General features: G+C 34.1%; 2 protein-coding genes across 2 annotated transcripts in view; one reads left to right on the forward strand and one right to left on the reverse strand.

The window, feature by feature from the left end:
• LOC125829366 (E3 ubiquitin ligase BIG BROTHER-related) overlaps positions 1–26,870 on the reverse strand; it is an 882,037-nt gene that overhangs the window by 487,545 nt on the left and 367,622 nt on the right. The window lies entirely within an intron of this gene.
• Positions 6,947–26,870, forward strand: part of LOC125829368 (4-alpha-glucanotransferase DPE2) — a 36,816-nt gene continuing 16,892 nt past the window's right edge. The window contains exons 1-15 of the mRNA XM_049508602.1: positions 6,947–7,390; positions 10,997–11,114; positions 11,193–11,248; positions 11,374–11,501; positions 11,608–11,731; positions 11,829–12,025; positions 12,793–12,871; positions 12,997–13,035; positions 13,422–13,541; positions 13,794–13,895; positions 13,996–14,079; positions 14,178–14,420; positions 14,517–14,642; positions 14,762–14,836; positions 20,669–20,740. Of these exons, the coding sequence (XP_049364559.1) occupies positions 7,058–7,390; positions 10,997–11,114; positions 11,193–11,248; positions 11,374–11,501; positions 11,608–11,731; positions 11,829–12,025; positions 12,793–12,871; positions 12,997–13,035; positions 13,422–13,541; positions 13,794–13,895; positions 13,996–14,079; positions 14,178–14,420; positions 14,517–14,642; positions 14,762–14,836; positions 20,669–20,740 (1,896 nt within the window). The 5' untranslated portion in view covers positions 6,947–7,057. The remainder of the gene's footprint in view (positions 7,391–10,996; positions 11,115–11,192; positions 11,249–11,373; positions 11,502–11,607; positions 11,732–11,828; positions 12,026–12,792; positions 12,872–12,996; positions 13,036–13,421; positions 13,542–13,793; positions 13,896–13,995; positions 14,080–14,177; positions 14,421–14,516; positions 14,643–14,761; positions 14,837–20,668; positions 20,741–26,870) is intronic.

Here is a 26,870-nt window from a genome sequence, read left to right on the forward strand (position 1 = left end):
AGCTTCAAGTTACTAGATTAGCTTTTCTTCTTCTCCTTCATCACAACTTGGTTACTTTCAACACGACTTTCATAACATGCCAATGCTTCTTCCAACTCCTTAATTCTCTTTGCCAATCTCGGAATAACGTACTTAGATAGTATATCAACATCTTCACGGTCCCTCCATCTAAAGAAGTTGCACGCATCCTCCTAAAATACGCAAAAAAAACAAATTAAAGAAAAATACATAAACAAAAGATCTCCAGAAAAGAATTAGGAAACATACACGATAGCATGGACAAGACCAAAATCTTTAAGTTGGATTGTGCTTCGACCATGAAGTTTGCATTGAAAGTAAGTCACCATGTTCGCATCGCAATTTCACTCGCAACATCGGATCATTCTCATCGTTACAAATATGATTCAACATTGCATTTGACATTTTCAGTCAAAACCTAATCACAAAATTAAGAAGAAATTAAACCATAAAAAACTTCAAATTAACGCTTTCTACTGAAAATTATAAGATAGAACGAATTCCTACCTTATTGCGCTTGAGGAAGATGATGAATTCATCAAACAGAGAGCACCAACGTTGATCTTGCTATGGAAAAAAGGATGAAATCGTAAAATTAGGGCTGCCAACGGCTCGTTTGGATTTAAATTTGGGGAAGATGATATAAAGTAATTAAATATAATGAAGAAATAAAATGACACGTAACACTTTTAAACTGGTAAATGGCAGTGAAAACACTGCATGACACTGCATGGTAACAACCCAAACGAGGAAATGGGTCAAAATGGCCCATTTACAAAGATATTAAAAACTTATGTGGGGTGATAGGACACTGCTAAAGTTAAGGTGTCTTTATGTAAATACGGAACAATTTTAGTGGTGACTTTATGTCTTTTCTAATATATGATTCTACTTTTTATTATGTTTGTATTGTTTGTACAGTTAGCTTTGGAAATTGTATAGTTCAAGAATATATTTTTTAATTCCTATTATGTCATTGTACTAGTAATGTATTTGGTTGGAGTACTTTTTCAAACTCTCATTTATCCTTTCTTTACCCCTTCTTTTGCACCTTTTTACAATAAATCCATTGATGGATTTTGGTAAATACATTGAATAATTGAGATCTTTTCAATGCCTAAAAAGGAAGAAAAAAATTACTAATGTAAGGATTTATGCAAACCCCACAAGTCTTATCACATGTAATATTCAGTATTTGTAGTTATTTTTATCTTTTTAAAGTTCTATTAACTAATAAAATTCAAGCTATTTCAATATTGTTTATTTCACAACTTCTTCTTTCACTTTCATTTTATGGCAAATTAATATTTGGAAATGTTAATTATTCAATTTATAATTTATTCGTCTTACTTTTCTTTTTAATTTATCGTGTATTCAAAGATTACGTTTAAGATACTATAAATCATTAAAAATAAAAATTTAAAACATTTTATTACAAATTTGAAAATTACGTAATATACACTATAAATTACAATAATTAACAACTTAAAATATTTTTACTATCTAATAAGAACCTACAAACACACTATATGTTATATGTTTGAAAGTTCTATAAACCACAATAATTAACAACCTAAAATATTCTATTATATATTTAAAATGACGTTAAAAGTACTATATATCACAATAATTAACAACTGAAAAAGAAAATAGAAAAATAGAAAAAATTTAGTCGACTCTTGAAATTATATCGGTGACACATGAATTTGAATAGATGGAACAATATATATTATTGAAAGTTATGTAAACGATATTACAAATCACAATAATTAACAACTGAAAGTCTGAAAATACTTAAAACAACATATAAGAAATTTGGTGAACTCTCTTAATTCCATATGTGTCACATAAATTGGAACAAAAGGAGTAACATATATTTTTTTCGAAAATGACGTTAATTTTTTTTTATAATTATAACAAATTAATTTTTGAAAAAACATACAAAACTTAGTTGACTCTCCAAATTTCATCTGTATCACATAACTTGAGATAAAAAAAAGTAACATTTTATTGGGCCCGTGCTGGCACGGGCACCTACTATCTAGTGTGTATATATATATATATATATATATATAAACTGAATACAATCTTGTAATGGAATACACTAAACTACTAAGATGAAAATGAAAAAAAATCTAATTAAAAAATAAAAAGGTAAAAATTATGGGTTACTATGAAAAATAGAATAAATTTGTCATACATTTGACGTTAGTTCAATATAGGGTGAAAATCGTTTCACCCCCAACTTTGTATTTTCAAAATCAAACCCCCACATCAACTTTGAATAATAGTCAAACGCCTCCTTTTATCCTAATTAAAATCATTAAAATACCTATTATATCCTTTTATTATCATCTTCAATTTTTTTACTTCTTTATAAATTATGACATTTTCATTTTCTTAATTCATTTAACAATTTTTTTATTAAAACATAAACATAGTATCTTTTGGGCGAAAAATGTGAAGAATACTAATTAAGTATATACACTAATGATATTGAATAATGAAGTAAATTATTTAATAAAAAAATAATTTTATCAATAATAATCAAAACTTTTATATAAATGATATAGAAAAAAAAAATTCAAATATATTTCAATGTGGAAAATACAAATAATTTAATTAAATGTCTTTTCCCTTTTCAACTTTCAATAATAGTTAAACTGCCCCTTTTACTCTAATTAAATCATTAAAATGTATATATATCCTTTCATAATCATTTTTAAATTTCTTACTTCTTTATAAATCATGACCATTTTCATTTTTTTAAAATTCATTTAACAAATTTTTCATAAAAACATAAAAATTATTTTTTAAAATGTGAAAAATACTAATTAAGTATATACACTAATAATGTTGTATAATGAGGTAAATTAGCATAATGAAAAAATTAATTTAATCAAAAATAATCAAAACTCTAGTATTTATTTATACAATTGAAATAGAAAAAAATAATAACTATTCAAATATATTTCAACGTGGAAAATACAAATAATATAATTTAATTATTATCAATTTTTTCAAAGATTGTATTTATTTAGATTTAAAATTATTTTAAACTATAATTGATGTCGTACTTCATCAATGTCAATCAAAACTTGTTTACTCATATAGATAATAGAGAATGTCCCCACAGTTTATATTACTTGATCATCCTTCTAAAAATAGTTGTTTTTAAATTTACTTGTTCAATTTATGAAGTTAAGAAAATTTTAAAAAAAATTATTTCAACTTTCAGTATTAAATAACTGCATAAAGTAGTAGTAGTCAAATTTAATGTTTCAAAGCATTATTAATAATGTAAGTTTGGTAAAATATACATTTAATTATTTTTTTAAGGGAAAAGTGTAACACCTTGAACTTTGGTCAGTTTTTAAGTTTTGCGTCAAATTCAAACAACCATAAATTTTAGCACAAAAAAAGTTAGGTGGTCCATGAGGTATCAAATCAAAGGTATTTGAGTCATCTTTCCAACACCATCGAGTTAGCTAAATTTTGAGTTCGGATGAAGGAGTTATGCCCGTTGAGTGCAGCCTCTCTAGTTAAGACATTTTCATCCATTTTAAGGAGAGGTATTTTGGTCTTTTCCCTACCCAACTAGGCCTACTCATTTTTTTTACCCAATTAAGGGTCTACTCAATCAGGCCCCTTTCGCCTCCGTTCTTCGTCTTGTATGCGTTCCTTTGAATCATGTATTCGCTCTCTTGTTTTTACCATCTAAGTCTTCATTAATCATCGAGAGATCCTATATATATTAATCATAACTCATAGATCTTCATTTCAAATCAAAGTAAAGAATAAGAGTAAAGTTTGAGAAATCTTTTTGAGTCATTATGAGAAGTCTTTTATAATCTTCTAAAACTTTTTTTAAGACTTTAGTGAATGAGTAAGAGAATTAGAAGAGTTGAGTTTCATGTTTCAAAATGAGTATAAGGAACTAAGTATTCCCAAGTGTAAGCACTTTTACATTTAAAACAAAAGGAAACCTTGACTTCTAAACGAGTTCATGAGGAGTTTTTGAGCAATATCTCTTTTAAGAAAATCTTTTGAGTAATTATCTCAAGTTGAGGATGAGTTATGTTTTTTTACATTTGAGCATGAGTTCTACATATTATTGGGAGAATTATTGAGGACCGATATGAGGATGAGTTCAGATAACTCAAAATCCTCATAAACCATGTAAGCCAACATGGGTAAAGGATCATATTTTTTAGATGATTCCTTATTGCTTTTAAGCATATATTAGTAGATCTACTTAGTTGAGGATGTTCTATACCCCGACAAGGTATAGGATAGTTCTGGCAGTGTAAGCCAGACGTTGTATCATCACGTAGCTCATAGTAATGATTGTCGGTTAGAGAATCTCTCAATTAAGATGTAACACCCAGGATCCTAGTAAGCTAGACTTGAGCTATATGTGTGAGGGGTAACTAACCATGAAAGAGGGCAAGGGCCTAAACTACCTTGGGAAGGGTGAAGGAAGACATTTTTTTTATTTGGACCATTCGGCGAGGGGCAGTATCAATGCCAAAGTCACTTGGAGATTAGCCAAGTGAGCCTCCATCGCCTAGTGGGCAACCCCATTTGTCCTAGCTATTGGAATATTGGGCGAGCTAGGTCAGGGCTCGCCAACCCACTTGGCGCATCGCCCAAAGTCCCTCCCCATCGCCTAGTAGGCTGCCTCCATAGGGAGACATTCTCGAAAATTTGGCGGACCAAGGGTCCACTTTGCGAGTCGCTAAGTGCCCTACCTTATGAGTTAATGTTGTGTTTGAGTTCTTATATTGTGAAATAAGTCTTTCGCTGAGTATTGAGCCCGACCAAGGGTTCGTTTGGGGACTAGCAATGGTTCTCGGGTGCTGGCCACGTCTAGGGTGTAAGATCGGAACGTGACTAAAAGACTCAAATATGCCACTGAACTTTTTGAAAAGGCTCATTTATGTCATTCTTTAAAAGTTTGGCTCATTTATGTCATTACTGTTGAAGAAAAGACTCTTCCATGCCTTTTTTTTTACTTTGGTTTTGCAATACCATTTTTTACACCTCAAACAACGTTTAAAACTTTTCAATTGGAGTTTTGGGATCAAATCAACTTTTTTTGCTTCGTCTTCCTTAAAACACCAAGAACACATGAAGAACATAACTAACTCCTAAAATTATCAACATATTCAATTTTTTGCTTTCATATAATCTATTCGACTGGAAGGAAGGTTATACGAATGACTTTGCAAGAGTAGTTTCATCGGTGGAAGGGAGGGAGAAGGCTCACAATTCAGGTTTTGAATCTTCGCTCTGAAATAGGATTAATACGCTGGAAAATGAAAATAGCCCTTTTTTGCTTTCTAAAGACTTCACGAAGTCATCTAAAATTTTTGGCTACATCATTAATTTTTTTTTAAAAAAACCAAAATTCAATAATCATTTGTAGAGTTTAAAATATTCACCCGTATTAAAAAAAAAGATTCGAAAATAATGAAAATCAGTCCAAATTGTCAAAATTTTGTTTTGATTCATGTTTTTGACATTAGATCTTTGTACCCTAGCGTTTTTGCATCTATGTTTAAAATTTAAAATGATTTGAAGTTGTGGAGAAAATTCTATTGTTAAAGAATGTTGACGGTTTGAAACTTTGAAGAAATTTCAAGTGGGTCTTGTTGAATTAGGTTGAATTCGAGCTCAAAAGATATTGAATTTTGGTATCTAGCTCGAAGGGAAACTACTCTTGAAATTTGAGGTGATTTCGTGAAAAATTGAAGTAGTTTGAAATTTGGAAATTGTTAATGTTCTTTATATGTTCTCAAGGAAGAAGAAGCAAAAATAGTATATTTTATCCAAAAACTCTAATTGAAAAGTGTTAAAAGTTGTTTGGGATGTAAAAAATGGTTTCGCAAAACTGGAGTTAAAAAAATGGCATGAATGAGTCTTTTCTTTAACAACAATGACATAAATAAACCAAACTTTTAATGAATGACATAAATAAACTCTTTCTAAAAGTTTGATGATATAGTTGAGCATTTTCCCTTTTTTAAGGAGTGTCATCTCAAGAATGGTCAAGTAATATGAAACACACAGAGTAAGAGATTGGAGGAAGACAAAAATATACGCATACATGCATAAACACGCTTAATGCTTATTATATTAAAATACGGGTAAAATAGACAATGCATATGATAAAGGGGAAGGAAGTTTAATTATTGTTTAAAGTTGAGAAGAGGGTTTAATTTTTAAAGCAAAGTTGAAGGTGGAAATGATTTTCACCTGTTTCATATATACATTTATTATTTAAGATTTTGGTATTAACTACATATAACAAATTTGGGCAACCTCAAAATAAAATTAAATTAAATGTTGGAGGTTGAGGTGAACAACATATTTGGGACTTAATGGAAACAGCTGGTCCTATAGTTAAGGCATGTGAGTGAAGATCGAGTCATCCAAAATTGACGTTAGAATTTATGATTCATCACCACCTGTTCTCTCACGTGAAAAGCGTTAGCCACTCACTCAATCAGTAAGAAAGAGAAAAAATCTGTTTGATATCTTTTTCAATTCGTTTTTGTATTTTATCGAGACCCCAACTTTCTCATTCCTCATCTTCTTCACAAAAACAAACCTCTGGACTAGAGGTGGTGGTGGAGACTTCATTCGACTAAAGGTAACAATTCAACTTTTACTATACTTATTATCACTGTTATGTTATACCTCTTTGTAATAAGTTTAATCAGCTCAAAATTCAATCTGACTATGATACAGTTGTTCATATTTATGCCAAAACACATTTAATCTAATAGTTATATAACCACCCATATTCTTCATTTTAAAGTGTCTGTTCCACTTCATATTATAAATGTTAATTTTGATTAGCCTAGGGTTTCAATTGAGGGAGTTACAAAGTTGGTTCATGCATTTCAGTACTATGCTTTATGCAAATTCAATCTCTGCATTTGATACTCTGAAACCTGTTGACATTGTTTTGTACAACTAATTAATTGGTTTTGTTACATTTTGAGGAGTTCCACTTGGTTTTATTCAGTTTAAGATGGTGAATTCGGGGTTGAAGTCAAGGAAGGTGAGCTTCAGAATCCCATACTATACTCAGTGGGGGCAGAACCTTCTCATCTGTGGTTCAGATCGGTTGCTTGGTTCATGGAATGTGAAAAAGGGTCTATTATTGAAGCCTTCTCACCAAGGGGAAGAGCTTGTATGGTCCGGAAGCATTCCAGTTCCTCCTGGATATCAAAGTGAGTACAGTTACTATGTGGTGGATGATAGAAGAAATATCCTGCGATGGGAGGTTGGAAAGAAAAGGAAACTGTTGCTTCCTGATGGACTTCAGGATGGGCAGTCACTAGAACTTCGTGATCTCTGGCAGGTGCTAATTTTATTGCCTCTCTTTCTCATACTGTTTTTTCAATACTAAGCATTCGTGTCCCTTGATGAACTTTGTTGTGGCTTATGAGAAAGGAAGATATGCCAGTTGTTCTGTGTCCCTTTCTCAAACTGTTTCGTGATTACTGCACCACCTAGGATGCGTGTTCCTTGGATGAACTTAATTATGAGAAAGGAAGGTATGCGAGTTGCTCCTAAAATTCTTTCTTACGGCATATGACTCTTCCACTAGTATGTAGTTGTCAAAGACATTTTGTATGAACTAAATGATGAATCAAAAGATGACAAAATTGTTCAAATTTGTTTTCTCTATTTCTCATTATCCTCATGTGTACCTTTAATCTTCTTGTAGTATTCTCAATCCTCATTCTTTATTCATTTGGCTATTTCGCTTTAAAATTTCAAAAACATGCGTTTCCACATACCCAGTGGTCGCTTAAGTTTAATTCTCTTTGAATTGTGATTCCTGAAATTAAAAAGGATTGAAAATTTTAGGGATTCTGAAGCATTCTCCGCCCTGTTATTCTATATTCACAATCTTCTGTGGTCTTCCCCTTATCACTCCGGAGAAGTATTTGAAAAATTGCTGAAATATTATTCTGGGTTGTTTCCAGATTATCTTAACTTTTTCTCTTTGATAAATGTCTATCGTGTATTCAGCTAAAACAGTAGTTCTAACTATTGACAGACAGAGAATAGAGAATGAACATCTTTTCATTTGACATTCTTCCTTTTAATGGCACCTGAAATCTTTTTTCTGTATTGTATCCTACCAATTTAGTCAATTTAAATCTTGGTCTAGCTGCACATTTAACAATATGCAGGAGATAATATATATTGCTCATAAATATACATCTGCAAAAATATTATACTTGAGAAATTTAAAGGAGGTTATTAGTAAAACCTTTAGAACTTCCTAAATTATTTATCCAAATGACTCTACATTAATTCCTAAAAACACTAGGTCTGTTTATTAATTCCTTAAGATACTTGTTTTTTTTAAACCTTATCACCAGAAAAAATAGATATTATTATTATTTTTTTTAAAAATATTTTCTAAACTAAATAGAACATGGGAAGTGAATGTATATGATAAATATATGAATGAACTATTGATTGGATATGTACTGTTACACATCACTGATGAAAGAACAAGTGAAAGTTGGTCTAGAATAGCAGTGCAAGTCTCACAAGTGTTCTCAGTAATTTCATTTCTTCTGTATCCTTGAAAATATTGCATCTTTTGGGTGTTCTTCGGTGCTTACTTTTACTCCAGAAAAAAGAAGAAGAGTTTATCATAGTTTTGAACTTTCCCCTCTTCTTCTCTCCTCCTTGGGACATCAGAATTTTGTAACGGGGTTGCCATTACATATTTTTCTCCTCCTCTAGTAGAGGTAGCATAGTCTTTTAAAGGGCTGAAGCGAAATGCCGTCCTTTATTAACCATTCATATTGATCACTTTAATTTGGGAATTGTAAAGATGGGTGGTTAATGTTCCAAGTGCCACAAGCTCTGAGGTTTGTTTGGGTTTGTTAAAAAGATACTTCATCATGGTTGTCTGACGTTACGCATTCTTCTTCTAAAGCCTTCAGCTTTGGTTCACTTATTAAATCCCTGTGAAGTGACATAAGACTTTACTCTAATGTGAGGCATAAAACCTGTATACAAGGGGTTTTTGGTTCATTTGGAGGATCTGCAACAGGTTATGCTGTGGAGGAATTGGGAGAGTTTAGTAAAAGCCTTGTGAAATATGCCCGACACCAATTGTTTGTCTTGTATTGCTGTTCTGCACAACACAAGAACTATCAAGGAATATTATGGCACAATTGAAGGAACGAGTTAAGCGACTAATGAATGTGCCTTGCCTTGACACAATTATACCTTCTTTTCTCCCTTTAGAACGCCCAGGTCTGGTAAGAAGGATCTCATTATCATTGATGACAAAATGGTCATTTGCTTTAAATGCCAAATGATCTTCACACAAAATCTTTGGGGTAGATTAGCAAATTGTTTGTCTCTTTATATAAGTAGAGGTAATTTGAATAAACTCTCCTTAGTCACAAAGATGGGTGTAAGAAGAATCTATAGGCTCATCAATAGTCCATTCTACAAATTTTCTTTTCTATCTTAATACTTTTATTGTTGATGCTCGTCTTGGACCTGGCCGTGCCCTTTTTGGCTGGTCAGGTTCATGCGACACCGACATCAAAGAGGAATGCTGATGTTGATGTACTTTACTTGAGCCAAGGGTCTATCGAAAACAACCTCTCCACCTTCACAAGGTAAGGGTAAAGCTGTGTACATGTTGTTTTTTTTAAAATGGGGCAGCAAAAAGAATTGATTGAAATGACTTTCAATAGCTTTCAATTATTTTATTAAGCATTGAGGGCGTTAAATAGCCAACATAAAATACAAAATCTGTATAATTTGAAATTTAAAACAACCTAAAATATCTCAATAACTCAAACAACCTAACTATAATTCAAAATTCAAAATTCAAATTATCTTAACTTAAACATCTTATTTTGCTAAAAACTACTGCAGTAACTTAAAAACAAATTTCAACACTCCTCCTTTGCTTTAGTTACTGCAATTTTAAAAAATGCTCCTCCTCAAATTTTGCTCTAGCAGTTGATGCTGAATTTCTCTTGATTATTTTTGAACTTGCATATCTTTTGGATATTGACGATCTTTCTTCTATTCTTTCTTTTCTTCTTTTGATTTTGATCTTCAAATACACCTTCCATGTCATTGTATTGTGTATAAGTTCTTCAGAAAGTGGTTTTATTTGGACAATTATAGGATTTGCAAAGTATTGTTGTAAGTATTTTTCTTCCATCAGAACAACTTATATGACATAGGTTATAAAATATGATTTCATTTTCACTGCCAGTGAAATTTTTTTGGGCATTCAAAGAGAGATTGCTGCTTGCCCTTTTTGTAGGTTAAAAATTGGTTGAAAAAAGCATGTGCATTGAAAAAGCATGGTTTGAAAACAGTAGCCTTGATGGGTTACAAGGATACCCTTACGGGTTAATAATTGTATGGTAGTTCTTTTGAAGATTTCACAGATCCCGTAAGGTCAATGAAGCTCTTGATACCATTGTTGGTGTTTTTTAAAAAATGGGGCAGCAAAAAGAATTGATTGAAATGTCTCTCAATGGATTGGAATGACTTTCAATAGCTCTCAATTATTTTAATAAGCATTGAGGGCTTTAAATAGCCAACATAAGATACATAATCTACATAATTTGAAATTTAAAACAACCTAAAATATCTCATTACTTAAACAACCTAACTAAAATTCAAAAATTTAAATTATCTTAAATTAAACAACTTATTTTGCTAAAAACTACTACAGTAACTTAAAAGCCAATTTCAACAGTACACACCACCCTCTCCACACCTCACTTGGGGGATTACACTGTGTATGTTGCAGTTGACTGATATGATATTCAATATATTCTGCAAAATGACCTCAAACGTGCTTCTTATGTATTTAATTTTTCTTTGTAATCAACACCCTTTTCAACAATTTCCTTTTGTTTTGACTTTGGTCTAGCAACTTAAGTTTTTTCTTCCGTTGCAGACTGGTTCCGACAATATCCCTTTTAGAAGTGCATTTAAGGATGTCATCTTTCGGACAAGTTGGAGTTTGGGTAGTGAAAGGCCCCTGGAGATCACTCAGAATAAGCTGGACCAGGATGGTAATTTTCTCTGTTGGATGCTCTATCTATGAAACAATCTTAGTTGAAATGTGCTTTCTAATGTTACTGCTGAAACAGGTTCAGTTATTCTGCAATTCAGAATCTGCTGCCCCTATTTAGAGGAAGGAACATCTGTAAGATCTCTTTTCACAGAACAACCTTTGCTATTTTTACATGCATATGTTTTTTTGTTTATGTGCCCATTAATATCCTTGCAATCCATCTTGATGTCAGACCTGATATACATGTTATCCTGTAGATTTATGTGCTTGGTAGCTCCTTAAATCTTGGGCAATGGAAGATTCAGGATGGCCTTAAGCTCGCGTATGCTGGCGATTCGTTATGGCAGGCAGCCTGCGTTATGGGAAAAGATGACTTCCCTTTAAAATATCCTTTTGTCTGCCTGAGTTATAGGCTAAATGCAGTTCCATTTTATCATAAACTTGACAGTAATTTCTTTCATGTACACTCTTTCTTCCTTAATGCTTTAAACATACAAGTATTGCAAACATAGTGAGGCTGGAACATCAGTGGAATGTGGTGCCAGTCGCGAGATTTCTGTTGATGTCACAACAGGTGAATCTGGATTTGTAGTTCTTTCAGATGGCTTAATGCGGGTAAGTCAGCTATAAGATATAAACAGTGGCTTTTTATGTTTGTTAAATTGATACGGGAGTATAAGCTGAAAAGAAAGCCAATCTGTGTTATTATCAGGAAATGCCGTGGAGGGGAGCGGGTGTCTCAATACCCATGTTTTCTGTACGATCAGAGGCTGATCTTGGAGTTGGGGAGTTTCTTGACCTGAAGTTACTTGTAGATTGGGCTGTTGAATCTGGCTTTCATTTGGTTCAGCTTTTGCCCATCAATGATACATCAGTCAACTGTATGTGGTGGGATTCATACCCTTATAGGTAATTTTCGTTGTTAAGGATTTTGATTTGAGCTCCGAATCATCATATAGATCAGATTGATTCCATCTTGATAATTTATCAACAACATAAATAGTGGATTGATGACAAAGTATTGTTTATCCAGCGTTAGTGCTTTTGAACCTGCTTTATAATCAGTAAAACTGCCAACTTTCAGCTACAGAAATACAGTTCAAGTTCTAAATCTTAGTGTATGGTCAGCAATAGTAAACCTGGAATACACAAATTGAGTGGTCTGTATACCCATACTCCTGCTCCCTTTAGCAACATACTAAGTTACCTCTATCTAAAGCCTAAGCTGAGGAAAAAAGGAATAATGCTACATAGATTCGTATTTGATCCTACATTTGGCGATTAAGATTTAGGTCTCCTATATGGATGAAGGAATGCTCCTTTATTAGGTTGAACAGAAAAGGAAAATTTGATTCAAAAGGAGTATATGCATTTCTTGAGTTCTTTCTGGAAGCTTTCTGATAGGGTTTGTAACTGCATAAACAATAAGACAATCTTGATAGAATGATTGCTTCTGTTTATTGAAAACAGAGTGCATGAAATATTTGCTGTACCCCAGTTCATATAATTGGCCAATTTAGTAGTGAAGCATTAATATCTATCAAATTTCGTGTTTGCTATATCCTTAAACTTTGTCTATTAGGTGAGCTAATGAATTTTCTGTTATTTTAAGCTCTGTTATATAGAATTACTAATTTGATATTAGTTGTTCCATTTTCATGCTTGATGCAATACAGCTCCCTCTCAGTATTTGCATTGCACCCATTATACCTACGGGTAGAGGCCATTTCAGAGAACATTCCAGAGGATATCAAGGTGTTCATTTTAGTCTTTATTATGTTGCATCTGTGTATAAAACACCTTTTTTTGTTGGATCAGCTGAACAGTGAAATTCCATTTATATCTTGAACTTGTGTGACTATTTCTCTACTCATTCACAGCAAGAGATCAGGGAGGCAAGAGTTCAGTTGGATAAAAAGGTATTCACAAAACTCTTCGATTTTGAATCTGCTTTCAGAGTTTGTTGGGAACAAAGGCATTCATGTTCATCTTAATTGCTGCTTCTATACAAGCTCCTTGTTGCAACCAATTTCCTGTCAGATCACCTAGCTATGAAGTTTTTCATACAGCAAAATTGCTCTTAAACCTCCTAGACCTTGACTGCTGCCATACCAGTATTGATGTGACTACATTACCACTACCAATTGACCACCATGACCACAGCATGCCATTCCTTTCTCTACAGTCTCTTATGTGTAAATTTGTAGAACATTCTCTTAGGTCAAACAGTTCCATCATGAAGGACATATATATTCATAAATCTGATAATTTCCTTATCTTTTTGTCTGGCCTATGATTATTGCAGGATGTAGATTATGAAGCTTGCATGGCTACAAAACTTTCTATTGCCAAGAAAATTTTCACTCGTGAGAAGGAGACCATACTAAACTCAAAATCATTCCAGGAGTTCTTTTCTGAAAATCAGGTTCTTCAGGATTTAATTTCATTACATTTGGGATTCAAAACTTTAAGTTAGCCACATTTTTTTTGGCTATGTTTACTCTAATGGCTGGCTGGAGTAAAGGAAATGAGAAGAAAAAAAGAACCTTGAGATCCTTTCAATGTAAATTTTAGTTTGTAAGCATAATATAGTTAATATGTTTCCTTCCCTGCAAATTGACTGGAATATGCCGATCTTAATTATGCTTTTGCATTGGTCCTTTATTGTTAAGTGCAGGAATGGTTGAAACCCTATGCTGCTTTCTGTTTTCTGCGGAACTTCTTCGAAACATCTGAGCGCAGTCAATGGGGCCGGTTTTCTGAATTTTCAAAAGAAAAGGTAATACCGCTTAAGTTCAAGCATAGAAACAATTAAGTTCAGGTAGCCTCGTAATCCCCCTATTGGTTTCGTACTTACAATGTATTTCCTGTTACTGCAGCTTGAGAAACTAATCTCTAAAGAAAGCTTGCACTATGAAGTTGTTAGTTTTTATTACTACATCCAGTTCCATTTACATCTACAAGTAAACACAATCTTTATGTATTCTGTATTCCTCTGTGAATTTTTTATCTTTGTTGTATACGAAAAACTGCTATTATACACTAAAGCTTTCCATATCAGTTATCAGAAGCTGCGGAATATGCGCGAAAGAAAGGTGTAGTGCTGAAAGGTGACCTGCCCATTGGTGTTGATAGGAATAGTGTCGATACCTGGGTCTACCCAAATTTGTTTCGCATGAACACCTCAACTGGGGCACCCCCTGACTATTTTGATAAAAATGGCCAGAATTGGGGATTCCCCACTTATAATTGGGAAGAAATGTCAAAAGATAACTATGGGTGGTGGCGTGCTCGTCTAACACAGGTACCTAAAACTTAGTTCCTGCCTTTTCCTTTCCTACTCTGGTACTTTAATTTTTACGTGTTCATTTCAAACTTTATCAATGTTGTCATTTTACAGATGGGGAAGTACTTTACAGCTTATAGGATTGATCACATATTGGGATTCTTCAGAATATGGGAGCTCCCAGAACATGCAATGACTGGCCTTTGTGGAAAATTTCGACCTTCTATTCCTATTAGTCAGGTATCTAATACTTTACTTGTGAGAGTTACTTCTTTCTACAATTCTTGTAAGGTTTAGATTGTTCTTATATCATTTAGGTAAAGAGAGTCTATTAAATCCACTTACTGGTTACTTTGCAGGAAGAACTCGACTCAGAAGGATTATGGGACTTCAACCGTCTTACCCATCCTTATATTGGACAAGATCTTTTACAGGTATTGAATCTCTGTAGAATTTGAGAACGAAGAAAGACTTCTTTGTATTTTAGTATGTCTTTACATCCCATGAGAAGAGCTATTTATACAAGTGAATCGTAACCGATTAAGGAAAGACAATCAATTATTACAATAAAAGGAAATATTCTAGTCCGATAATTACGCTAGGATAAGGAAAAATAAAGTCTCCTAAAATCATACTAATTAATTAGCAGTTAAACACCAATGCTCCTCCCTTCAAGTTGGAGGAAAGATGTTGCACATATCTAACTTGTAAAGAAAATATGAAAAAGTTCTGTTGCTGATGCCTTTTGTATGCACACCCGTCAATTGTTTTTTTGACGGTACATAAAGTAAACTCAAGGTGCCACTAGAGTGCCTCTCTCTTTGATGAAGTGCTGATTGATTTCAATATGTTTTGTTGGGTCATACTGAACGTAATTTAGCTATACTGATTGCATCTTTGTAATCGCAATATAAGGGATGTTTCCTATTTTAGAAAAATCTCAATTCTTCTAGTAACTTTTGTAGACAAAGAGGCTCACAAACATCCTGGGCCATAGATTGTTGTACCGAACTCCAATGAGGTTTCATTTGGTTGTACTTACTCCTCTTGACTTCCTTCAAACCTCTATTAAGTTTCATCCCATTCCCACACTCGTAGAAAAGGTTATAGCTTTCAGACACATTGGATGATTACGAAAATGGCACTAGTCCTTGGCTAAGTCAATCACATATCCAAACGACCTACAAATGACCCCAAATTTGGTAAGCAACTAAGCATATATAAAAACATGCTATGAACAAGTCCCTATCCTGGAATCCCTAGATTCCACCTTTAGCTCGAGAACGTGCGGTAGTGACATACCTCGCCGCACGGGGCTTTCGCTGACGAGCTAGTCCCTTGTGCACCCCAAGTCCTTGTGAAACATCTTTGGCACTCTTAAGGCATGTCATGCAACATCTCATATGGTTGTTGCGTCGTGCCATGTCTCTATACCTCATATTCATACTTCAGCCCCTTCGTCAACACATGTTGCATGCATGGCTAACATAGGTGCGACCTTCTTGGCCCGCACTTCCTAGCCAGTGTACACACCCATATTTTTGGGGTGTTACACCCTCATATAGGTAAGACAGTCATCATCTCGATGACATACAACACCAACGAACACCCGAAGTATGTACCCTTGGGGATTTACATTGTGGTTCCCAAATCCATGTGTGATGGAACTCTTTCGAGCTCATCTTAAGTTGGATTCATGCTCCTCGCACTTCCTCCCCTAAGTATTGTCTAAGCTGCATCTGCATTTCACCTCCCGGTGTTCACTTGGACGGTGCCTCCACACCTGCACTCTCTAGTGACTTACTTCGTCGTGACACTCACGTCAACCACACCATGACCCTCACGACCTACAACTGTTCGGAACCTATTTCTTCCTTGCAATGCACTTGCAATAGTACTAGCGCCGCAAACAAGACTACAAAATTTGAGGCCTCGTAAGCATGTACTTTGCATTTTGAGTACGGCCTAGTAACTAGACAAATCATGGTGCAAACTGTCTAGTACTGCAAACAAAACTAAAGCATTGGAGGCACTGTAAGCATGCCCTTGACATCTCTAGCCCGGTCTAGAATTTGAGAACCCCCATAGATAACTCACAGTCCCACCGTGCCTTACTTTCACCAGAAGACATCCATTTCCTTTCGGACATTCTCTTCAACAACACAAACATACCTCGACCTGATTGGCCAGAAAGGTAGGCATCCCTCGATGTGGCATCCATGCCAACCATACTTCTATAGTCCTTTCACAAACACAATTTTGTCCCAATCGGCATACAACCCGACCTCTAGCATCTAATGCTTCAACATGGCACTTTTGGCACATCATGTGCTCTGCACCTGTAGGCACTTTGCACTTCCTTTGGGACATACTTCTGGCAAGTACTTCACATATCAAAGTGTCGGCGTTCACATATATCTATGAACTAGACTTCTTTGTCCAGAACATTCTCTTTCCCTTTGTAGCTCTTCGATACCCGAAAGTTAAGCCTATGACTTCCTTCACCCCTCCATGAAGTTTCATCCCACTCCTATTCTTGTAGAACGGGTTATAGCCTTCAGACACATTGGATAATTACGATAATACCACTGGTCGTTGGCTAAGTCAAGCCCATATCCAAATGACTCCAAATTTGGTAAGCATATATAAGAACATGCTACGAACAAGTCCCTTGCCCGGAATCCCCAATTACCACCTTTAGCTCGAGAACGCGCGGCAATGACATACCTCGCCGCACATGGCCTTCGCCGATGGGCTAGACCCTTGGGTGCACCCCAAGTCCTTGTCAAATATCTTTGGCACCGTTAAGGCATGTCATGCAACATCTTATATGGTCGTTGCCACTTGCCAAGTCTCTATGCCTCATATTGCTACTTCAACCCCTCCTTCATCATATGCCGCCTGCATAACTGACTTCGCACTTCCTGGCCAGTGTACACGCCCATATTTTTGAGGCGTTACAAGGGATCTCCATAAACACCTGTTCTTCCAAGTGAATAACTATTGTAAGTCCCAATCAAGATTAGCTTTAGATGACAAGATAATTCTGATAGTGTTCGTCTTTGCAACTAAGGCAAACATTTTATGATAATCAACTCCATAAGTTTGAGTGAATCTCTTAGTCACCAATCATGCTTTGAATCTTTCATTTGAGACATCATCTTTATATTTCACAGTGAGGATCCATTTGCAACGAACCAACTTTTTGTCTGGTGGTGAAGTGACAAGTTCCCAAGTCTTAGTTTTTTTAACAAGGCCTTCATTTCTTCAATCATAACTTGCTTCCATTTAGGATCTGCAACTCCCTTAAATTTTGTGGAATATGCAGGAAGAAATAGACAAGGCAAAAGCTCTATAGGAGGGAGACAGGGAAGTATAGGAGACAAGATTAGTTAAAGGATGTTTGTTACAAGATCTGACTCCTTCTATGAGCAATAGGCAAACTGGAGAGGATTCAGCTTTAGCAGATTTTGTAATGGCTTCTTCTGCTTTTTTCTCATTGAGTATGTTATCACGTCAGGTCTATCCAAATGCCCACAAGCCTCCCCTGAATTCTTTCTCCAAAATTCACTTTCCACTATCATATGGATCTGGGAAAATCATCTCTTCCTCCTTATTGCTCTCTCCTTGAAAAACTGATGGTGTAAAATAGGAGAAATATAGGAAAAAATATTATTATTGAATTGTGTATCTATATTTTTACACTGAGCCCTATGTATAGGCACTACATAACAATCCTTCTCTAAGTAGAATACTATATGCAAAATATATTTCTATTCCTATACTAACACATCCTTAAGAGAAGGAAAATGATATTTGCCAAGAACTTGAACCCTGATTTGATCATACTCTAGGTTCAAACAGGCCAGAAAATCATAATCTTTTCAACCAATTATTGAAAGAAAATTGCAATATTGGTAAACTTCACTTAGAGATCTTGATAATTGTCGATCTCATGCCATAATCCACTTAACTCAGAATAATAATCGGTGATTGTTAACTCACCATGGTTAGTGGTATGAATTTTATTTCAAATTCAAAGGTTTGGGCATCATCACCCTTGCAGTATCAATCAAGGAAAATGACATAGATAGACAACTGTTACTTATAATTAGCAACATATGGCCCAATATTTATTAGTAATTCATAGACAAATAGCACATATTAGCCCAACGGTATTTTAGTAAGGTTTTTTTCCTTCACGTAACCAACTGGCTATAAACAACAATAAATAAGGAGATGTGGGTTAAAGTTTTTCTTCCGTATTATTTATTCTTGTATTGAAGAAGATGGCAATTCAGTTTCCAAAAATTTTGCCAACCCAAAATCAGTAATCTAAATAGAAACAACAATGCAGTTTAACAATGAACATCAAGATATAGATAGCATCTTTGATTGTTTTGATTCATCATAGTGGCGAATGAGATAGTAAAAATAATTTTGTGGCTTATTTCATGGAAGGGATGGTTATTACAACAAAAATTGATTTCAATGGATTCATTCAAAAGATTTCGACCCATATAAATGTCGATACTTCCATCAATTCCTTGAATTTCATAATAAGATTGATGATGATTCAATACCAATGTTGATACGAAACAATATGGGATTGTGAGTATACATGGAATTGAAGAAAGGATCAGGCAAATTCAAAAACTATCCATTATGTATAACTTGAAAAGTTATTGACATTCATTATCACTTCCAATGGCTGAAGAAGATGGGATTATCAATACCCAATTAATTGCAACAACACCGACACTTCAAATCATGATAAAAAAGTTACATACACTGCTAAAGGTATAATCCATGACATGAAAATGCAATTAGGCCTTGTATACACCTACTAATTGAATGAATACACAAGCTAATCAAATTTATGGATACATGAATATGAATACATTACACCAGCAACCATACATTTAAATGTATACAATTACTAATTGAATGAATACACAATACTCTTATGTATACACAAACTACAATGTATATATAAATTTATAATTTATGCATAAATATTCTTTGAATGAAGCACTATTTATCCATAAAGAACTAATGGAATACATTAGCGTAATAAACTCTTCACATAAGTATATACATCATTTATTTTAGAAGATAAATAATGTATAAGTAATCATTTCCATGAAAATTAATACCAACAATCAATCACAATGACCTATTTTTTTCTTAATAGAGGTGAAACTTTCAAATCCACAAATCAAGAAATTTCAAAATATTTTGATAATGACAATGCAAGATACACATAGAGTGAATTTAGACGTGGAGGAGAAAATTTAGGTGAAAAAGGAGTATATGTTGGTATTAATTTTCAAAAAGCAGTTGTTTAAAATAAGCAAAGAGAAGCATAAAGAATAAAGGAATAAATTTTACATTTTCAAAAAATAAAGAACAAATCCAGAAAAACGTGTCTAAGGAAAAGATCAGAAAAATCAGGAAAAAAAACTTTTCAGGGAAAAAAAGCAATGCCACTTCCTTAGAAAAAAGAGAATGGGGCTAATAAATGCCAAATAATTTTTTTTTAAAATCTTTTTTTTTGCTAAAAATATTATAGGAGGGCTATTTATTGCCAATTTAAGCTATAACATGTCACGCTGTGCCAATATTTCTACAAGGAAACTTAAATGGGCTTGAAGTTTTAGGGCAACAAACGATGGCAAATTTAAAAAGAACTTTATTATAAGTGTCTGAAGGGAATTGAACCAGGAGAGCAACAAAACTTAAATGAGTTTCATTTCTGCCGCTGGGCCAAGAGTCAACTTTGTTACTGAGTTCCCAATACATATTTCTTATATGTAGTGTATATGAAGTATACACTACATATACATTCAGTTGTATATGGTCTCTATACGTTGTGTATATGCAATTCTCATGACACCAATGTTCAGTTTTTTATTTACACAATTAAATCCTTTTTGTGAAGTCATTTGTAATTCTTTGATTCCGCTCGGTTGACTTTCTATTGATAATTTTTGGAATCCTAGTAGGTATTTTATATGTATAGGTATGTATATTTTATGTTTACCTACAGTAAACTAGTTGGCCCAAAGGTATTGTGCTGTAATTTTCTCTACATTTAATAGATTTCTTAATATAAATAATGGTTTTGCCCAAAAGTTACCAGGTCCGAGAACCCCTAGATCCGCCCCTGCTATTCTTATTCTAACATTACAGAATCCTGCATCCCTTTTGATCCTTGTAAATTTGTTTGATATGCTCAAATTTGACCTTCCCTGCTTAATTTACAGGAACAATTCGGAGCTTCTTGGACTATAATTGCCTCTACCTTTTTGAATGAATATCAGAAGGGCTTTTACGAGGTGAATGTTCTTTTAGAGATGACGTATTGCTGAAATTTCTTCATCTGGTGCTTTATTTTAATTCTGTTTGGTATCTGTTTCAAACTACTTCTAAGTAGTTCAAAAGAAACATTTGAAATCCTGAAATGGTTGGTCAAATGGAACAGGTCAATCCTTTGTGGTTGCTCTTCTGTTTCTTCTCTCTCTCTTGGTCCTTTGGTGGTGTAGGGAGGAGGGAAGGTAGGTGCATAGGTAAAGAAAGTGTTACTAGTGCTACGTAAAATCCTAATCTTTTCATCTAGAAGGGAGGCGTACTCTTCCGAGCTCTATAAAGTGCAGGCAATTTTGATAGTAGTATCAATATGCTATGAGTAGAAGATACATGTGCTCACCATGCTTGGTAAGCTAAAAGAGTTCTTCAAGTTCCCCTTATGTCATTATGCACTGTTTCCGTGCAGTAGCTAGTTTAAGGTGTCAATATCTTTGCTGGATGATTCCAGCTTTTCCACTGTAATAGTATAATTGACTTATGGTATCAGATATTTGGTGGATTTCCATTCAAAGATTGATGGAAAAATTTATGGTTATTTATTCGAACTGCTGTATCAAATTTCTGGAAATAACGAGTTTATGTGATTTCAACCTTTCAGTTGCAAAACCTGCAAAAAGAGGTGAGGTTTGCTGTTACTCTTTTTGTTCCGGCCCCTTTTTGCCAAAAAATTCCTTATTCGTCGCCTGTGAATTGTGATAAGTACCTGTTTAGTAGCTAACATACAAAATAAGGGATGGGTTTAGGATCAAGAGACACCGAAAAGGTATAATAATATGTGGTTTGCAATTTTTAAACTTATGTGAATAGCAAACCTTATATAATAATGTCATAGTTGACACAATTGAATGTAAAATCTAGTATGTAGAACATCTATCTCCCACCCTTGTACTCGTCAACTTATGTACCTTATATTTTCTTCTTATACCAGAATAAATAGTCTTAACTTTGGGATTAATTTTATTAGTTATTTTTGTGAGAAGTAGACTTATTATTTTTTAACTGCTATTCTAGTTTCTTGTAATTGTTTTGATTTACTAAATTAATTGGGTTTTCTCTACTTCTTGTTAAATTACTACTCCCTTTATCACAATTTATGTGACACTTAACTTTTCGAGATTCAAACTATTTAAACTTTGACCAACTTTTTAAAATATATTTTTCATCACATTGAAATGAGAAGTAATGCAACTTATAGCTAAGTTGCTCGGACTCGGGTGTGGGTTTCCGACACGGGTGCGGATCTAGAGGTCGGATCCTCAATGATCTAAATTTTAAGATTCAGGGATACAAATCTATGTATGGATACGGGTGCGAGAATTCATCTAAAAATAGAGTTATAAAGCCTAAATTATGAGATACTGTATGAAAAAGTTGAGGAGAAAATATTGATCAAGAGGAGAATCCGGGAAGGAGATAAAACGAAAGGGAGTGACAGTAGAAATTTATATATACAAGGTATCCCATTTCTTCAATTTCACCTTAGGTCTTGTTTTGATTAAAGAATTGATTGAATCTGTCCAAAATTTCTTCCTCAAATTTGGTCAAAGTACCTAAAACGGTTGACCAGATTGGGTACGGATCCCACATCCACACCCACGTCGTGTCGACATGGGTGCGACACCGAAAGTGAAGAGTCCGAGCAACTTAGACTTATAGTACCTCTTGTATAATGTTTGGATATCTTGATTTCAATTTTAGAATATTGAGTTGATCTTATCCAATTTAGCTTCAAAGACTAGTCCAATTGTCTCTCCGGAGGTGAAAGTGCCACATAAATTTGGATGGGGTTAGTAAAACATTTTTTCAGATTGCTTGTGTCCCTGTTTTGGCGTTCATTTCCAGTAGAGAAACTGTATTTTTGATGAATCATCCTCCAGTGATTGTTTAAAATCTTGGTTTACGTTTTTTGGTACGGAGAATATAATTTATTTCGTTGCTGGTGATCAGTCTTTTGTGTCACAGAAGAATACTCAAGGTCAGAAATATGGTATGAAAGGGTTAAAAGGAGGAACAATTTATTGAGTAAGTTGACAATCAGCAAGGAAATTCTTATATGAAAATATAATTTATTGCATCTAACCTCAAAGAATCAAGGAAACAACTATAGAAATTGGGGTATCATTTTTCTAATTAGTTATGTTCTCAGAAGCATAACAGTTATGGAAGAATTGCGAGTATGGTAGCTGTCAGAAGGCCAGTCATATTATTCCTGAAATCTCGTTGAATGTGCTATGTGTGTGTGGGGTTGTGGGGGGGGGGGGTGTGGGGTCTTGGTTGTAAAATTGGAATATTCATTCATAGAAGAAAGCCCATTACAAGAGTTATTGCCTAACAAAAAGGTAAATGTTATGCACAGGCTATAGCTAGAAACAAATGGATAGCAAAGGAAGCATCCATGGTGGAACAATCTTCAGAAAGTCTAACGAGAGTGTCTCTGAGTCCTCTGCATCTAGAAATGAGCTTTTGAATAGATGCATAGTCGGAAGATTCACAGGAATGGTTGATAACCTTCCTACTTGTTCTGCTGTAGTGGGTAAAACGCAAGTGGAACAATGCAGCTGGAATCAATGTGTACGAATGAAGTGGTTTTCAGTTTCTATTTGAGTTCCCAGTTTGATAGATAGCAGAACATATCATGATGTGTAAATGGTAATGGAAGCAAGAAGTTAATAGTCATGGTGTACTCGCACTTGGGTTGTTTTCTGGTGAAGAGAAATTTTGATTGGCTATGGATTAGGGTTATTGGGCATCCGCTTCATATATGGTCGTCAGGTCATGCAGGGAATTGGTGATAAATGTGGTGGATGGGTTGACATGACAAAAGACTGAGCTAAAAAAGCACCCTGAGATGGGCTAGAATCAAGGTTAAAGGTCCAGCGGAAAAGATGTCAAGGGTTGTTGAAGTAGAAAGCAAGGGAAACCTTCAGGTTGCAGGTATGGTGTGAATGTCTGAAAGGTGAAATGCAGAATCAGAATGAAATCGTCATCAGTTGCAAGAATATCAGTCCAGGCAAGGTGTTGAAGAAGGTGATATATCTCTAATTCAGGAAGAAGGGGTGGATGGCACAGAACTTGAATCAGAGGAAGGAAATCAGTTAGTACTACTCAATGACTGCAGATTCTTTGATTGTAGAAGAAATGATTCCAGTGAAGACTAGTTTTGAGAGCGAATTGGGGGTGTCTTTATGCTTCATAGGAATGTGAAGTTCAGTAAAGAGTTTTGGCTTGACTTTTAAGGATGTGAGAGGGAAGCTCTTTCTCTATTCATGAAAATTGATAATAGAAGACTACTTAAGGATGACGATACCATTCTTGTGTGTTCCACTACTAAACAGAAAAGTTCCAAGGAAGTTGAAAATTTTGAGATTTGATGTCAAGTTGAAGGAAGTGAGTGCACGAAGTAGGGGAAAAAGAGTTGCATTCAGTTCTAAATGAAGTGAAAAATTACTTGGAAAGTAGGGGGTCTTAACAATAGAAAAAAGAAGAATTGTTAGTTTTGATTAACAAATGGTAGACAGTATTTATTGTCTCGAGGAGACTAAATTGGTTGGAAATGTTGATAATCTAGCAGAAGAAATTTGGGGCAGCAAGGTGGGTTGATTATGTGTTTGGAGGCAAGTGGCACAAGAAGAGGAAATATTGTACATTGGGATAAAGGGATGTGGAAAGGAGAAATAATGAACATGGTACACAAAGTGGTACCTTCAAGTTTAATTCTGTAATGCAGAAATTTTCATGTTATTTTATAGGGGTATATGGCTTTAATGATATGTGAAGAGGAAGAGAAATAAGAGAGAACTCAACTTGATTATTCCCTCAAGCCATTGGAGTTTAAATACTATATTTGCATGTTTTGAAAAGGAAGAAAAATACTACATAATTACAATACGAGTAAATCAGGCGACCTACTATATTTACACACATTCGAGAGTATTCACAACTATTTTAACACTTCCCATCAAGCTGGTTTATACACAAATCATATGTACCAAACTTGCTACATATATGACTTGTCCTAAGACTGGCTAAGGACTTGGTGAATATGTCTGCAAGCCGATCATTTGACCACACAAACTTTGTGACAATATCTCCTAAGAGTACCTTCACTCTGAAAAATTATAATCAATCTCTATGTTTTGTCATCTCGTGAAACATTGGATTTGATGCAATGTGAAGTGCACCTTTATTATCACACACAAGTTTCCATTATTTAAGAGATAAAGTGTCAAAAACAGGCTTAAGCTATCCCTTTTTTTACTTTCATACCTAAACTATTGGGAGTATGAGTTTCATACCCAAATTATTACTTATTAGTTTGAGAAACACACCTTACTGGTGTGTGTAATACACTCTTTTATTTGAAAAAACCTTGCCACATGGATAAATATTCCATCTTGACAGAAATTAAATAAACTATTAATGTTAGTTAAAAGTTAAAGAGTAAAGTATTGCTATCCCCAAATAGGAATTTAAAAAAAAATAAAAGTTAGAATATTTTCCTCATAAAATTCATACTTCTCCCCCCCCCCCCCCCCCAACTCCTTCCTAAAAAAATTTGATATTATTTTTCTTTTTAAAAAATAAACAATTATTTATTTTACATTTTTCTTGTATTTTATTAGATATGTACATCTATTTTTAGGAAAATGTTTTTTTCTACTTGTGCACCGAATATAATAGAAATAAAATTTCAAAAAGTCTTGTGCCAAGTAAAAAAATACTTTCCTGAAAACATATTTATATATCTAACACAAAATGAGAAAAAAATTTGGAAGCGGAGGGTTAGGTGAGGTAATAACATCTAAATTATTATTTGAAGGAGGAGGTGGGGGATAGTAATTCTTTAATCTTTAACTTTAACCAATACTAATAATTTATTTAATTTTTGTCAAGGTGAAATGTTTTGTCCATGTGGAGTGTGATGTGACAACTTTTTAAAATAAAAGTGAGTGTTTAATACACACACCATGAAGAGAGTGTAATGAAAGAGAGAGGTGTGTTTCTTAAATTAATAGGTGATAGTTTAGGTATGAAACTCACATTTAGGTATGAAACTAAAAAAAAAGAGATATTTTATGTGTGTTTTTGACACTTGATCTTTATATAATCTCTTTAAGTTTTAATTTCTTTCGTAGGTCCATGATCAGTTGATCTATATGAGTTCATATGACCCCACAACACCAATATTCTTTTTCTGCACGAGATCAAGAAATCACATGTTGTTTCTTACTAAACCAAGCCAATTTTTTCCTAACAAAAACGATATATACCGAGGTAGATTGTCTGTCAGTGCTTGAATCTGCCTAATCTGCATATGTATATCCAACAATTTGCTCATGTCCTTTATCTTCGGAAAATAGTTCTTTCCCTAGATTAGATTTTGTATCGAATAGTGCGAATAACTGCATACTACTTAGAAGGAAAGTCCAAGCACTAACCTCCAACACTAATGTGAAGGCAATGTCAGGTCAAGTCATAGTGAGATAATATACTTTTCCAACCAACCTCCTATATCTTCATTAAGAAGCTCCCCTCTGACTTGGTAAAATCATAACATTTAGACCCATCAAAATATCAATAGGCATACAATTGAACATCTCTGTCTCCTCGAGAATATTAAGTGCATACTTCCTCATTGAGATGTAGTTCCTGATTTGGACTGAGAAACCTCAATGCCTAATTGGTACCTCAATCCTAAGTTGCTCAGACTCTTCACTTTTGTTATCGTACCTATGTCAACATGGCATGGGTTTGGGTGTGGGTATGGGGGTGAGATCTATACCCAATCTAGTCAACTGATTTTGGGTACTTTGACCAAAATTGACGGAGAAATTCCGGAAAGATTCAATGACTTCTATAATAAAAACAAAAGCTAAGGCAAAATTGAAGAAAATGAAATACCTTGTATGTAGAAATTTCCATGACATTCCTTTTCTATTTATCTCCTTCTAGAATTTTCACCTTGTATATATTTTCCTCAAGTTCTCCACATATTATCTCGTAATTTAGACTTTATACCTCTATTTTTAGATATTTAAATTATTTCTAGCTGAATCCATGCACCCTATCCATACTTGGATCTGTATCCCCGAATCTTAA

This window comes from Solanum verrucosum, unplaced genomic scaffold (genome assembly GCF_900185275.1).
Source record: "Solanum verrucosum unplaced genomic scaffold, falcon-dt-bn FXZP01000157.1, whole genome shotgun sequence".
Lineage (NCBI taxonomy): Eukaryota > Viridiplantae > Streptophyta > Magnoliopsida > Solanales > Solanaceae > Solanum > Solanum verrucosum.